Source organism: Zalophus californianus, chromosome 13 (genome assembly GCF_009762305.2).
Source record: "Zalophus californianus isolate mZalCal1 chromosome 13, mZalCal1.pri.v2, whole genome shotgun sequence".
Lineage (NCBI taxonomy): Eukaryota > Metazoa > Chordata > Mammalia > Carnivora > Otariidae > Zalophus > Zalophus californianus.
The window spans coordinates 3,656,339-3,670,294 of NC_045607.1; the positions used below are offsets into that span (position 1 = coordinate 3,656,339).

The following is a 13,956-nucleotide window of genomic DNA, read 5'->3' on the forward strand; positions in this document are numbered from 1 at the left end:
TTGGATCTCCATCCCTGACCCACTGTGCTCCCAGTCCTGGGAAAATGCTTTGTACTCCCTCGAGGTCCTTCTGAGCAGAGGGCAGCCTGGAGGCTTGGGGGGGGCTGAGGACCTGGGTTTGCAGAACCTGGCAGAGCACTGACCACTGACCTGGGGACCAAGGTCAAGACCTTCCTTGTTGCAGCCTCAGGGGCCCCATTTGGAAGAAGTTCCAGGGTCAGTGCTCCGGCCAGGGTGAGGAGGCCTTAGGAAGGAACCGAGCACCAGGACCGGAGAGGGAAATGGGGGACAAGGGAGGCTTCCGAAGTTCCTCACATCGTCTCCAGAGCCCCCAGGTCCTGCTCCTTTACCCTCTAAGGCCAGGGAGAGTCACTGCCTTGGCTACACCCAAACAAAGGTGTGTGTTTTGTTTTCTGGTTTTCCTTCTGGGGCTGCCATGCTGGTGCTGACCACCAGGGGTCAGGCCGTGCCCACTCTGCTCCCTGAAGCCACCAGAGCCGGGAAGGGATACCCTGGGGTCATGCTGGGCGTCCCCTGCTTCCACCCCAACAGGCACCTCTGATCATTAGCTTCCACGTCCCCCATGTGAGCTGCTCAGAGGCAGGAGGGGGCTCTGAGACCCTCTCGTGGACTCGGGCAGCTACTGGGCCCCTGGCCCTCACCCTGAGCAGGGGCTGTGCTGGGCCTGGGCGCGGCGGGGCTGGAAGGTACCCCCGGGTCCTTGTCCCTGCAGGGGCTCCCAGCCCAGATGGGGAGATGGACCAAAGCACAAAAGCAAATCCAGGTGAAAGGGAAGAGCAAGGGCTGCAGGGAGGCGAGGCGGGGTGAAGGAGGGCGGGCAGGGGCCCCTGGCTGGGGCCTCACAGGCCTCCAGGGTGAGCCTGATGCTGGGAGCAGAAGGATAGTAGCAGCCAGCCTGCACACGTCTGCTAGCAGTGTGCTGCGGGGAAGGGCCAAGCTGCAGAGACCCGGAGGCAGAGAGCCTTGGGCCAGAGAGGAGCTGAGAGAGAGCTGGGGAGAGGGCTCTGGAGGGAGGGGGGCAGGGCCAGACCCCAGCCTGGAAGGATGTACTACTAGCTGTCTGCGCCGTGGGGCACACTGGCCTTCCGTGGACCATGTCACAGTTCCTGTACCAGAATCCCGGCTCAGCTCAGGGGGAGCCTCTGCCTCCAGGTCCCCCAGGAGGCCGGGGCTGCAGCCTCTGCTCAGGCTCAACTGGGGCAGGCTCTGTCGCCAAGACCGCTCACATGGTGTTGGCAGGATTCATCTGGGTAATGGGTGGGTGCAGAGTGATATTCCAGAAGGAAGTATCCTGTGGTCAGGCTTGATTCGGGGAGGCTGAAGATGAGGTTGATAATCAAGGTCTATCTATTGTGTGCTCGCAGGCACTCTGTCCTCACTGCCCTAGGTCACCTCCTGAATCGCCCTCAGGTTCCTGGGGCTCTGCCTAGAACACCGGCTTGGCTGCACTTGGCCAGGGTGACCGAGGTGGGGGTTGGTACCGGGGGAGTGAGTGTATTTGGTTTTTCTTGCTGCTGTAACAAAGTACCACAAATTGGGTGGCTCAAAACAACAGAAATTTATTCTCTGTCACTTCTGAAGGCCAAAAGTCCAAAATCAGGTGTTGGCAGTTCCATGCTCTCTCTAGAAGCTCAAGGAGAGGATCCTTCCTACCTCTTCCAACTTCTGGTGGTGCCAGCAACCCATAGCGTTTCTTGACTGATAGGTGCATTGCTCCAAACTCTGCTTCAGTCTTCACATAGCCTCCTCTGCGTGTCTGTGTCCAGTTTTCCCCATTTTATAAGGACTCCAGTCATTGGATTAGGGCCCACCCTCTTGCAGTGTGTCCTCATCTTAACCTAATGACATCTGCAAAGACACTATTTCCAAGTGAGGTTTATTCACAGGTGCTGGGTTAGCTTTTTGGGGACACAGTTCAACCCATAACAGGAGCACTGGAGTGCTTCTTGCCCCGAAGGCCAGGTCCCCAGGTGCCCAGAGGGCTGGGGGAGCAGTTGGGGTCTGGGGAGGTCTCCGGCACCCATCAGGGGCAGAGGCCCCCAGCGCCGGGTTGTGGCCTGAGTGCGGTCTGAGGGTGTGCCGTCAGGAACAGCAGGTGGCGCTGTGACCCCCTTGCCGCATCCCCAGCCCAGCTCGGAGCACCACGCGGATAGACAAAGGTCTCACCTTCCAGTTGCGAGGAGACAACACCCAACTGTAAACACAACAGGAGCCCCATCATTTCAGGGGTGACACGCACCACAGAGGAAGTCAAATAAGGTGGGGCCACATGGTAGTGACTCGGTGGCTCCGTGGATGGGAGGCCCAGGAACCTAGCAGGGCCAGGCCTCCCCAGGTCGGGAGTTGGCGTTTCCTTCTACACCTGCAAGCCGAGCCAGCCCTTCTCAGCCATTTTCAAGAGCCCTGGGCTCCTCCCAGGGCAGCTAGGATTACCCTCCGTGGTTTCCTGGCAGGTCATCTGTTACTGCCCGGCAGGGCGGCTGTGTCTGAGGGGCACACGGAAGGCAGCCATCTAGATGGGTGGGCTGTCGAGACTTGAGGGGTCCCTGTCCCCAGAGACCCTGCCCAGGGCGGGGCAGTGCTGCCTGAGCTCCCCCACTGCTCACCTGCTGGGGTTCTGCCCTGTCCTCATACAAACCCGAGAAGGCCACCTGGGGCTGAGGAACAGGGGCCCCAGGCTCTCCATGGGAGAATAGGCTCCTAGGGGCATCAGTGGAATGAAGCGAAGTGCCCAGAAGTGAGGCCATTTCTCCCTGTGGCCCCCGGGCACTCCCGGGTCCCATGAGGCTGAGGCCGCTAGCCCTTGACAGTGGGTCACTCGCTAATTCTCACAACGGAAACTAACCAAGGGCCTCTGTGCAGAGCTCACCTTGGTTCAAATCTGAGAAGATGAGACCATGGTGAAGAAATACAGGACAGAGAGTAGGTCCTAGGAGAAGGCATCGCGCTGGGAGGCTGGGGACCTGGGGTCAGTGGCCGCTCGGGGCTGTGCTCTGCAGATTAACTCCCAGGCCCTCCCCCACTTTCGTGGGGTGCTGTGGACAGCCAGGCTGTAGCGCCTTCCCTGTGCCTGGCCTTGGGCTGCAGTGTCTCATTGTATCCGCAACACGGGTACCACTGCCATTTTGAGATACAGAAGGGGAAACTAAGGCACTGGACGGTGAACAGATTCCCCAGCTATGTGATGGCAGGGCTGGTGGGGACACATCCTTGTGTGCAGACATGCCTGGGAGGGGCCGGGCCTAGGGGCTGGCACCAAGTTCCTTGCAAGTTCAATGAGCTTCCAATGTCAGGGCTGGGCAGGCCCCAAGGTGATGGTTAACAGCGGGAGTGGAGACATAAACAGAGTTAATGAGCCCCTTCGTCCTCTCCCCGTTTTAATGAAGGCCTGGGCTCTGGGCTCTGCGTTTTCTCAGAGTTCTGGGGTTTTGATCCTCGGAGTCTTCACTTAGGGCCACCGCTGGGTGCGTCTCTGTGGGGGTCAGGGAATCTAGATGCCTCTTCCCAGGGCAGCTGAGCCAGAGTGAGGAGGTGGAAAAGAGAGGGGAATCCCCCTAAAAAGGACAAGCCCCAGAAGGAGGGAGAGTTCCCATGGTAACCTGGAGCAGTGGCTTGGCAACTACAGGTCCCCAAAATACTTGCCAGCAGGCAGGCTCAGGGCTGGGGCTTTCCAGTGGCCTCTGTGTAGACCCTAGCTGGGGGGTCTGATCCACCCCCCACCCAGCAGCCCCCGCCCTGGATCCTTCCTGACGGAAACCCCAGTCTGCCCCTCCCTCCTCATTACTCCACCCTGCCAGCCAGCCACCTGGTGTCAGGCCATCCCCTTAGCAACAGAAGCTACTTCCTGGATACCTGAGTGACAATTGGTGGTGGCACGATGTCAGAAAATGTTGGGTCAGAGGGCGCCATAGAAGGGGACGGGTGCCAGCCAGGGGAAGGGGAAGCTGGGCTTGGGGCCCTGGACATTGTACCCCCTACAGCTGCGAGTGACCTGGGCCTGGGGACAGGGTGGCAGAGCAAGGTGTGGCTGGGAGGGTTAGAGCCCCTGGAATAGGGGACTCTGGTTCTGATCCGGGCCAGCTGAGACTGACTAGCTCTGTTGACCTTGGCATGTCGCTGGCCTCAGTTTCCCCATCTGTGGCCCCATCTTCCCCTATGCTTGTGTGTGCACCATTCGGTGCATGAACACTGCCCTGTAAATCATGCCACCTGCTGGGGCTTTGGGGTGGCCAGGACCAGACTAGCCTCTATGCTTGCTCCTCCACTGGCCTGCTTCTGCCTGCTTCCCATCTGGGTGTGGGGGGTAGGCAGGCGGCCTCATGGTTAAGGCCATTGGCTTTGGAGATGGACACCTGTGTCGGGAACCCAGTGCAGTGCTTCTTACCGAGTGTCCTAGAATGGGCGCTAAACCCCTCTGAGCCTTACTGTTCCTCCCGCTGTGAGCAAAATGTGGAGACCGAAGGAATCCAGTCATGTGGGCTCTGTTAGGGCCTTTTGTTTGTGGGCACTGACCCCGTCCCCAGCAATGAGCACACAGACCAGGGTTGTGTCCACAGGGAGGGAGCAAGGCCCCGGAGCCCCTTGTCTTGGCTTGGAATGGAGGAGAAGGGCCTTTGGGGTCCAGACTGCCCTGGGCGGGGTGTTGGATTTTGGAGCTGGGAAGGGTATGAGGTGCAGGTACCCTCAGGTGTTCTCTCTGGGGAGGGCAGTGATGGGTAGTCTTGTTGGTGCCCTCAGGGCTTCCCAACGTGCCCTCAGGGAGCCAGGATTCTAGTCTGACCTTGACCATTCACTCACTCTGTGATCTTGGGCCATCACCCCACCCTCTGTACCTCCCAGGCCCCGTCTGTCAAAAGGGGAGGGGGCGTGCCCACCTCCGGCCTTGGGAGGAGGCTTGCGTGGCATCCTCAGCCCTGTGCCGGGCACCCACGTTGGATTTGGGAGCCGCGGCTCCGGCTCCGTTGCTCCCGGGCCGCGCCTCTGCCCACTCTGCCCAGCCGCCCCTCACTCGTGCGCGGCAGGAGGAGGGGCGGGGCAAGGGCGGCGCAGACAATGGCCCAGGCCCGGGTGGCGGCGGCAGTGCCCGGAGCGGGGGCGGGGAGCTGCAGGCCGGGCGCACTCCTGTCCTCGGCCCCAGGCGGGGTGCAGCCTCTGCCCGCGTTTATGCTGGTGGTCCCGCCGAGTGTGCGGGCGGACGGGGTGAGCCCCAGCCCCGCGGGCAGCCGGGGAGAGGACGGGGCAGGGCCACAAGGCCACAGGAGCTAGGATGCGGTGGCGGGAGCTAGGATGCGGGAGGGCTGCCCCCCCCCCCGTCCCCACCCCCTCCCATCCCCCCAACCCCCTCCTGCCTCCCAGCTCCCAGGCCTGAGAGGGGCGGGGTTCCCCTTGGGGCCGGAGGGCACCCGGGTTCTTCCCCCTTTCTGGGTTGGGATCCGGAATGCATTCCCTTAGGGAAGGCACACCAAACCTTCTCTGCACACCACCTGATGTTCCAGGTGTACCCACCTGACCTGTGTGTGTGAGCTGCGGTGGGGAGGGCGTCGTCCTGGCCCCTGAGTTCTGAGTCCAGAAACGTACCCCTCCTTTGGGATCCTGTGGAGTGCAGACCTTCCCTTGTCCGGGAGGCCCTCTACCTATAACTGTGTAGGTCAAAACAGGGAGGGGGGGAAGCAGGGTGTTCAAGCCCTGCTGCTCTCTGCTGGATTCCTGCTCTACCCACTGCACCTGGCTGGGCTGCAGCGGGCGGAGGAGGAGCCCAGCCCTGAATGTCTCCGTCCACAGCTCTCAGCATGCAGGTCAAGGCTGTCTTGAGGTCAAGGGGGAGAGAGAAGTCTGGGAAGGCTGGGTGGGAGCACAGGCTTGGACTCACAGGATCCCAGACAGGTGGTTCCCTCAACTTCCCTGTGGACTCATGGATGTCAAGGTGTGTGAAGTATTCCTGAAGTCCCTGGTGCCGTCACCAGCAGGGAGCCCTCCGCAGGTGGCAGGAAATGTCTCTTCCCCTCTGAGGAAGGCAGATGGTGGTGGGGCCCACCAGCTGTGAAGACAGACGGTGTCGCCTGGCGCCCGGCCTGAGTTGAATCCACGTGTTTTTCTAGGTGGGGAAACGGGGGCCTGGAGAAGCTGAGTAGATTGCCGGGCCCCATCTGAAGGTGAGCTCCACCTGGATCGCCTTCCTCCCTGAGGCCAGAGTTCTAGGGTGTACTGCCCAGGAAGTTGCCTGGGGGTGCTCTTTGGCCCTCCAGGTGCTCAGGGTTGAGGTAACAGGGTGAGGCAGTCCACCTGGCCTGAGGCCCTGGGCGGCCAGACAGGTGACAGCTGTGGGCTGCACAGCGAGGCAAGTGGAAGGGTAGGCAGGCGGCACCCAGTGCGGAGAAGCATCACCTGCCTGCCCCCCCCCCCCCCCCCCGCAGCAGAGGATTGCAATTTTTAAGTATTTCAAGGAGTTTCCTTCGTAGCCACAGGGGGCCAGGAAATCCTTGCACAAAACACATGCGTCCTTCTTCCCTTCTCGCCAGCCCTGCCAGCTCCCTTCTCACCAGTCCTGCCAGCAGACGGGACGGGCCCTGAGGGCACATCCTCCCAGGTCTGGGGCCACAGGGTGGCCACTTTTGTCAGGCAGATGTGCGGGGAGTGGGAGATACCTCTGAGGCTTGGGGGGTGCTGTACCGTGCCTTTGGGTGACTGCGCACATTTGAGTGGATTTGTGGCCATGTGCGTCCCCCTGTGCCACCAATGTGCGTGACGAGCCCAGCGGTGGCTGAGTGCACATGTGTGTGAAGGGACTCGTGTGGTGCAAGTGCAAACACATGACTAATTACGGGGTGGGGGAGAGGGGAGACTTGCTCGTGGGGCTCGAGAGTGCATACGTGTGCTCGTGTTTGCACCTTGCTTTTCCAAAGTGTGGGGCCCAGGTCGTGACCGTGAGGAGGCCTGCATGTTCCTGCCCCGTCCACTTCTCCATGATCAGGTTTCTCAGCTGTGAAAGGGGCTAATAAGTGTACGCAGCTCACAAGGTTGGGGCGGCTTTGCTCAGCACCGTGCCGGATGGTGGCATGGAGATCTGCGCTGCCTTTGGAGGGCCCCTGGCAGGGGCATCCCGCTGGTGCCTGGCCGCCCTTGCCACGTCTCCCATGTAGGAGCAGGTGGGGACAGACGGGAGAGGCCCAGGGACCTTGCCAAGGAGGAGAAACCAAGGAAGGAGCAAAGTCGTGGCTTGGCAGAGGGTCAATGGGTGGCAGGAGGGGGGACAAAGGCTGTGGCTCTGAAACTGTCACTCAGCCCCAAGGCCCTGCCCCCAGCTCCACCTCCCCGCCTCTGGGGAAACTTCCTTGCCTGAAGACTGTGGGAAAGAGGGCAGCAGGCACCAGCTCCCCGACCTCCCGGCAGCCAGCTGGAGCCCCAGATCCCTTCCAGAGGCTAGGGCAGCTCAGGAGGTCCCCCTCTGAAAGGGGATCCCTGCTTCCCAGGCCCTGGGCCCCCCGCGTGAAGGCAGTGGGCGGGTGGCAGCACCGGGCACACGGTGTCCCTGGCACGGCAGGCAGCCTCCTCACCACAAGGACCCATTTGTCCCAACTCCCCCGGCCCTGAAGCCCCAAGTGACCAGGCCCTGCTGGGCACAGGGGCCTGACTGTGGGCTCAGCTCCCCCCACCCTCCCTGCCTCAGCCAGCCCTGCCTGTGCTTCATGGACCGGCTCCTTAGCACAGGCCAGACCACAGCAGAGCAACTTCAACTTACCCGATGAGCAGAGACCCATCCCCCCACGACTTATTATTGCGCCCGGAATTTCAGAAGGAGAAAAAAAACCCAGGTTGAACCAGAGCTGAACTGCCTGCCCACCTCCCCACCCTGACATCCCACGGCAGGCAGGCTGGCTTCTGGGAACCTCCTGGCTCCTGTTTCCCAGAAAGCCTGGCTTGCCTCCAGCCTCGTTCTCTGGAAAGCACTCGAATGGCAGGTTGGCAAAGAGAGCCATGCCCTTCCTGTGCCCTTCCTCCTTGCCATCCCTCAGGCTCCTCTCCAGCCGTGCTGCCTCCTCCATGAAGCTTTTCTGGTGATCTCCCCGCAGGCAACTTTTTAGCCCCGAACTCTGAATATTTTTGAATCTAGAGACTTTGAAACTGGAGGAGCTGTCTGGACCATCAAGCTTTCTGGTGCATCCTAGGTATTTGTTGAGAGCCCACTGTGTGCCAGGCACTGTTATAGGTGTCGATACATCAGGGAACAGAGTCCCTGCCTGCTCTCAAGGAGCTTACACCCCTTCCAATTTTTAAAAAGAGGGAAGAACTGAAAACACACTTAGAGCACCCAGTGCTGTTTCCACTCCTGCGATGGTAATGTGTGCATACATGAGTGGTGGAGTCACCCGCCTACCCGTTCCCAGGTATGGGAATGCGTCATGGGCCAGGCATCATTCTGGCACTTGGGTATGAGGGGTGAGCAGGACAGATGCTGCCCCCAGGGAGCTTAGAGGCCAGTGGGGGGGAGGGGGTATGAGGCTACCCCACAGTCTGTGAATTGTTTTCTTAATCCCCTTCTGGAGTCTTCCCCCACATGTCTTCCGCCCCCTACCTTCTCGCTCGCCCATCCTCGTCCCTCAAAGGACACGGCATGCTCAGCCCCTCTTACCCTATTCTGTTTTTTTCTTCTACAGCATACTCACCTTCCAACATGCATTTTACTTCTTACGCCCCTAGACCAGAAGGTGATTGCTCCCTCTTTTGTTCCCTGGTGTATCGCTGGTACCTGCACCTGGCCTGACACCTAGCAGGGGCTCAATCAATCCATGTGGGCTGAATGCTACAGATTATTGCTGGTCCTCAGGGACATGGGATAAATTGAAATTGTTCAGAGACTTTTATGGCAGTTTGAATTTGCTGGGAGGATTTTCGATTGCATTTTCTGAAGTGCCAGTTGTCCCTGACTTGGAGGGTCCTAGTCAGGCCCTATCCTCAGTGTTTCCATCCAATATTTCAAGCTTTTGGAGGTGGAGGTCATCCCCATATGTAGGCCAGGACGAGGGTCAGCAAGTAGCAGGCTGGGGGTTTGAGCCTGGACTCTGTCTACCCAGAGCCCCAGCTCGTAGCTGCTGCCCTAATCCTTAAAGTTAGACGTTGGGCTCATTGTCGAGACGGGCATGGGGGCAGGCCCAAAGGGGCAGGAAGCTGTCCTCGGCAGCCATAGGAGGGGGGCTGGCGGTGCCCTTGGCAGTGCCGGATCCTGCCAGGCACGGAGCCAGCAGGAGCAGCTGGGGCGGGGCCTCGATTCTCGGATTCTCAGCCTCTTGGCAACCTGTGTGACTCAGTGGGCTGGTAAAAAGGGCTGGCAGGTGGGCAGTGGGTGAATCAGCAGCTGGAGCAACCCACTGACCTACCGCTGGGTTACTGTCCGGCCTGGAGCGGGGCCGAGCCTCAGCTGCCGAAATACCTAGCCCCTCCTTGCCTTTCTCCCTGGCTGGTGTTCCTTGTGGCTGTACCATTCATTCCAGGGGTTCCCCAGGTCTCCCCAGCCTGGAGCAGGGGAAAGGGCCTTCCTCTGGCCCCTCTCAGCCCTTCTATAAAGCAGGGGTGCTCGGCCCACAGAAGGGCACCGGAAGGATAGAATCACGCTCAGCCCTTCTTATAAAGAGCTGGGAGCAGCTGACCGCACAGGCCTCCAAGCCAGACTGCTGTGGGACTTCAGGTGAGTTTGATAGGTCTCCAGGCTCCTGTCCCCCAGCTCACCTGCACACCTGCCTCTCACATCGTGACACTTAAATTATATCCACGCGGGCACATCAGTGAATGGTAGAAATATTGGGGGGAGGGGAGGTCATTGACTCCAGCTTAGACACTGGGTTGCAGGGGGGCAGAGTGACGGGGGAAATTGAAGTCAGAATCCCAAGCTGGGCCTCATACAGGCGGCAGATCGCCCACCCTGCTGACAGCCGGCAGTCCCAAGCCTGCCTGTGCTGCCAGGCACAAATGCGCATGTGATCTTTAACCCTGCCCAGGGTGGAGGAAACTGAGCTGCCTTGGGGCCAGACAGGCCAAGGCGTGCACCTGGCCTTGGAACTGACCCCCTGTGCATCCTTGGGGAAGCGGTTCGCCCTCTCTGGGCCTTGATCTCCTCAGCTTTACAACAGAGATGATCAGCGGGGCTGCATCTGTTTGACAGATGCTGCGTGGAAGAGTGATTTGCCCCCCTTGAGGAGCACCAAAGGCAGGGCCAGGCTGAGCTCTGGGGGCCAAGGGGGCGTCAGGAGCCGCTTGTGCCTCCAAGGCTTCTAAGTGTGGGCTAGCCTTTGCCTTGGGCAGCAGGGGGCAGGTGTTTGCAGGGCCCTGGGTCCTGGGCCTCTCTCACAGCTGAAGTACATGCACCCCAGTTCTAAGCCCTTTTCCCAGCTCCAAGGGCTGGTCTCTCATGTGCTAGGCTGCAGTGTCACCTGACCTAGCAGAGCCCAGCTGGCAGTGGCTTTGGAATGAGGGGCCGCAGGTCCCCAGAGAGGAGGGGGAGGGGCGCTGGGCTGTCCCACGCCCCCAGCGGGACCCCGAGTCAGGTCAGGGGGCTGCAGGAAAGAGGAGCCAAAGCCAGCGAGGCCTCTCCTATCTGCTTCCTGGACAGGATGTTGTGCCGGGTAAACAGCTCCGAGAGGAGTCACCACTCTGGCTCTGAGTCACAGCTCCTAGCGACAGCCACTAGTGTTTATAAACAGTGTGTTTTGCACCCACCAGAGCCTGCCCCCAGGAGCCCGCAGAGGGTGAGAGGAACCCCCCCAGATGTGGAACGCAGCAGGCCCACCCAGGAAGGTGTCCCCTGCCAAAGGGCTTGGGTCTCTGTGGTGAGGAGCGGTGGCGCGTCTGTGCACGCATGCGGGTTCAGGAGTGGGGTTTTGCTATGTCTGGGCTTGTGTGTGGCTGCCCAGGTGCATTATCCTAGGGCCATCTGGTACAGTGGGCAGGGCATAGGACTGTGGGCAGGTCCCAAGACCTCGGGTCCTGGGACAAGCGTCTCAGGATGGGGCCAGCGTTCCCCGATGAACAGTGGGTGTGCAGGAAAAGCTTGTGTGCGCTCCGGTCCTTGGCGGGCCCAGCCCCAGAAGGTGGCAGCGCCTTGGGAGTGCAGGTGGAATGGCTCTGACTGTCCCCAGCCCCCAGAGCCCTGGTGCTCCGTGGCTGGTCTTTGGTTCCAGGCGGTGACAGTGATGCGGTGCACCATGTGGTGACACCAGACTGGCAGGGAACAAAGGCGCCTCTGCTCTCCCACTCTCGGCTGGGAGGAGGGGTGGACACGCCCCGCCCCGCCCCTCCCTTGCCCCGCCCCTCCCTTGCCCCGCCTCCTCAAGGCTCCCGCTTGCTCTTCCTGCCTCTTGCCTCTTCTTGCCAGACAGCTGGTCTCTGGCAGCCGCCGCCTGGGCCGCCTGGGCCTTCCCGGTGAGCCCTGCCCTGGCGGCCAGGCTCCCAGAGGAATAGCTCAAGACCGGGTCCTGAGGCCAGGCTGACCTGTGTTTGAAGGCTGGGGTGGGGGGAGGGCGGGGGGCCCTCTGGACAAGAGCACCGACAGCCTTGTTCGACACTCACGAGCTATGGAAGGAGACATGGTCCCTTGCAAGGGGCCTGGTCCCCGGGAAGCGCTCCTTAAATGCTTATGGAATCAGAGGCATTAACACACAGATACACCTAAGGGGCAGCCTGGTTCCCTGTTGGTTCCCACCCCTGGACACATGCTTCCTCCAGTGACCTCTTGAAGCTCTCCCCAACCCCCAAACACATTCACCCAATTGGAAGCACTCTCCCATCTACGGACCCCTTGCACAGCACTGGGGTCGGGGCCCCACCTTGAGATGAGGAGGCCAAGCCTCAGGAAAGGCCCTCCCACCCCCTCGTGTCATCTAGTGGCCCCAGGGGCTTGGGAGAGCGCACCCGCCGGTACACACGGAGGGCAGGCAGGCTGCATCGAGCCGTGCCCGAGGTCCCACAGCCAGGCAGCTGGCTGCACCGGGCTAAGCGGCCAAGGTTTTGCGAACAGCCTCCGTGACCCAGGGCTGCCTCCCCCCTTGGAGCTCTCCTGCCTTGCTGCACCCTGGCCTCTGCTCGTAGACAGCAAACATTTCTGAGTTAGCCACTGGGATCCAGTTCCGGGGCCCATGCTAGCACTAGACCGGCCCCAGATTGCCATCTGGAGCTTGCTCGTGGAGATGGAGCCAGGCAACAGTACCCGCCAACATCCGTTGAGTGTTTATTACGTGCCAGGCGCTGGAGCAGGCTTGTGCCTGGGGGAATGATCGGAATGCACATCCCCTGGGTGCCGGCCACCAGCCAGGCCCCTGCTGAGCTCTTGCCGAATTCCCAGGCACCCTGGTGCCAATTTTACAGATGAGGAAACTGAGTCAGTAAGTAATGCTAAGTCAGTGGCCCAGGGCCTCAGGGCGGGCTGATTCAGAGCCCAGTTGCCTCTGCTGTTTCTCAAAGGTCAGGGTTAATTTAAGCATCACCGTGTGCAGGAGGCCATGGTGGCTGAGGAGGAGGAGGAGGAGGGGACTGCCTGTGTAGAGGGGAGCACAGGGAGGTGCCCGGCGGCTGGTGGCAGGGAGGATTGGGATTCTCCTGTGGGCGGGACGGAAGCTGTTGGAGGGATTTGGGTGCGGGGGAGCCTGTCTCTGGCTGTAGGCACAAGGGTGGCATGGGGAGCCATGTTCCACCTGGCACCTCCAGCTCAGTTTCTCTGATGCCCACTCAGCCCCCCACCCCGGGATGCCCACATCCCTGCGGATTCCTAACTTGTGTTCACAGAGATTCTTTCTTCCCTAAAAGAAGTGTCCTCTGGAGCCCAGTGATGAGAATTCCAGGTCAAGAGAGGCAGTGAAGCCAGGGGTTGGGAAGAGTTTGTGTTTGAAAACCTCCAAGTCTCTCCCACCCACCCCCACATCCATAACAGGTCAGGAGACTGAGGCTCGGAGAGAAGAGGAACCTGCAGGCCCCACAGGGAGGCAGGGCTGGCTGGGCGGGGACAGGAACCAGGTCAGGCACAGAGCAGCCTGCTTCGCTGGGTCCCTTGCACCCCACAAAGCCACCGGAAGAGGATGTGAAACTCCGAGAGGCAGAGTGAGTGCTGGTGGGGCTCCGTGCCCGGGCGGCATGCTGGGCCCCAGCCCCCACCGCCGCAGCCAGGGGACCTGATGTGCCTGCAGGCCGGCTCCAGAGCCCCTGCACCGCCCTCCTTGCTCCCAGCCCCCACGGCCCCCTGGCAGCCGGGGGCAGGACGTCCACTGGGCCAGGGCCCCAGCAGGGTAAGGAAGCCACCTGGCCCCTCGGCCTCTCTTTTTCTGGGACCTCTGGGTTTGGTGGAAGGAGCGTCTGTGGGTTCTGCAGGGCTGCGGACAGATGCAAGTCCTGGATTTGCCCTGTGAGGTCTCGGGCAAGTCCCTGCTCCCCCTGGGCCTCGGTTTTTGCTTTTGTCAAATGGGTGGATTGGACTCGATCTGTTGTTTCCAATGGCTGGTTTGCAGCAAAATGAGAAAAATGGGCACAAGGTTGTGAGCTTTACTTAAAGCCAAGTGCCTCCATTTAACCACTGCTAAATGAATGGCATTTCTGATGGTATGTCCTAGTTAACTCTTGGTGGCGTCTTTTCTGGAGTAATGGTAATGATGTTTGGTTTTGGGGTTTTTTACTACCGTACTTGGCAGAATAAGCCGTTGGCAACCCTCAGTTGGTCCTTACAGTTTAAAATGAGGTCTTGTGCCTGGGTGCAAGGGCAGAGGAGCTCGAGGGGAGAGTGCAGGGAAATCTTCTGGAATGAAGCGATAGCTTGGCGTAAGCGGGGACCTCCTGTGCTCCCCTGACAGCACCTAGCTGGGCTCACACCTGCCCGGTGGCCCCACTGGCTGAGCCCTGTTTTGATCTCGATGACTTGTACCTGCCACTTTTCCCGCTCCGGGTGATGATTTCCCTGCA

General features: G+C 60.5%; 1 protein-coding gene and 1 long non-coding RNA gene across 5 annotated transcripts in view; one reads left to right on the forward strand and one right to left on the reverse strand.

The window, feature by feature from the left end:
• Positions 1-1,897: 1,897 nt before the first annotated feature.
• On the reverse strand, positions 1,898-9,374 carry LOC113934765. 3 transcript variants are annotated; one of them, XR_003523792.2, is made up of 6 exons: positions 8,685-9,374; positions 5,891-6,058; positions 5,527-5,660; positions 4,896-5,282; positions 2,891-3,138; positions 1,898-2,215 (listed from the first exon to the last, which is right to left on the reverse strand). It is a non-coding gene; the product is annotated as an uncharacterized LOC113934765 (long non-coding RNA). The 3 variants fall into 3 exon arrangements; XR_003523791.2 differs by having other exon boundaries at positions 5,891-6,115; XR_003523793.2 differs by lacking the exons at positions 1,898-2,215; positions 2,891-3,138 and adding an exon at positions 3,226-3,575 and having other exon boundaries at positions 5,891-6,115.
• Positions 9,375-13,051: 3,677 nt separating this feature from the next.
• RALGDS (ral guanine nucleotide dissociation stimulator) overlaps positions 13,052-13,956 on the forward strand; it is a 30,010-nt gene continuing 29,105 nt past the window's right edge. Inside the window, exon 1 of one of the 2 annotated variants that reach the window (XM_027616302.2) lies at positions 13,052-13,289. In XM_027616302.2, the coding sequence (XP_027472103.2) occupies positions 13,179-13,289 (111 nt within the window). In that variant the 5' untranslated portion in view covers positions 13,052-13,178. The remainder of the gene's footprint in view (positions 13,290-13,956) is intronic. The other variant, XM_027616301.2, reaches the window with a different exon arrangement.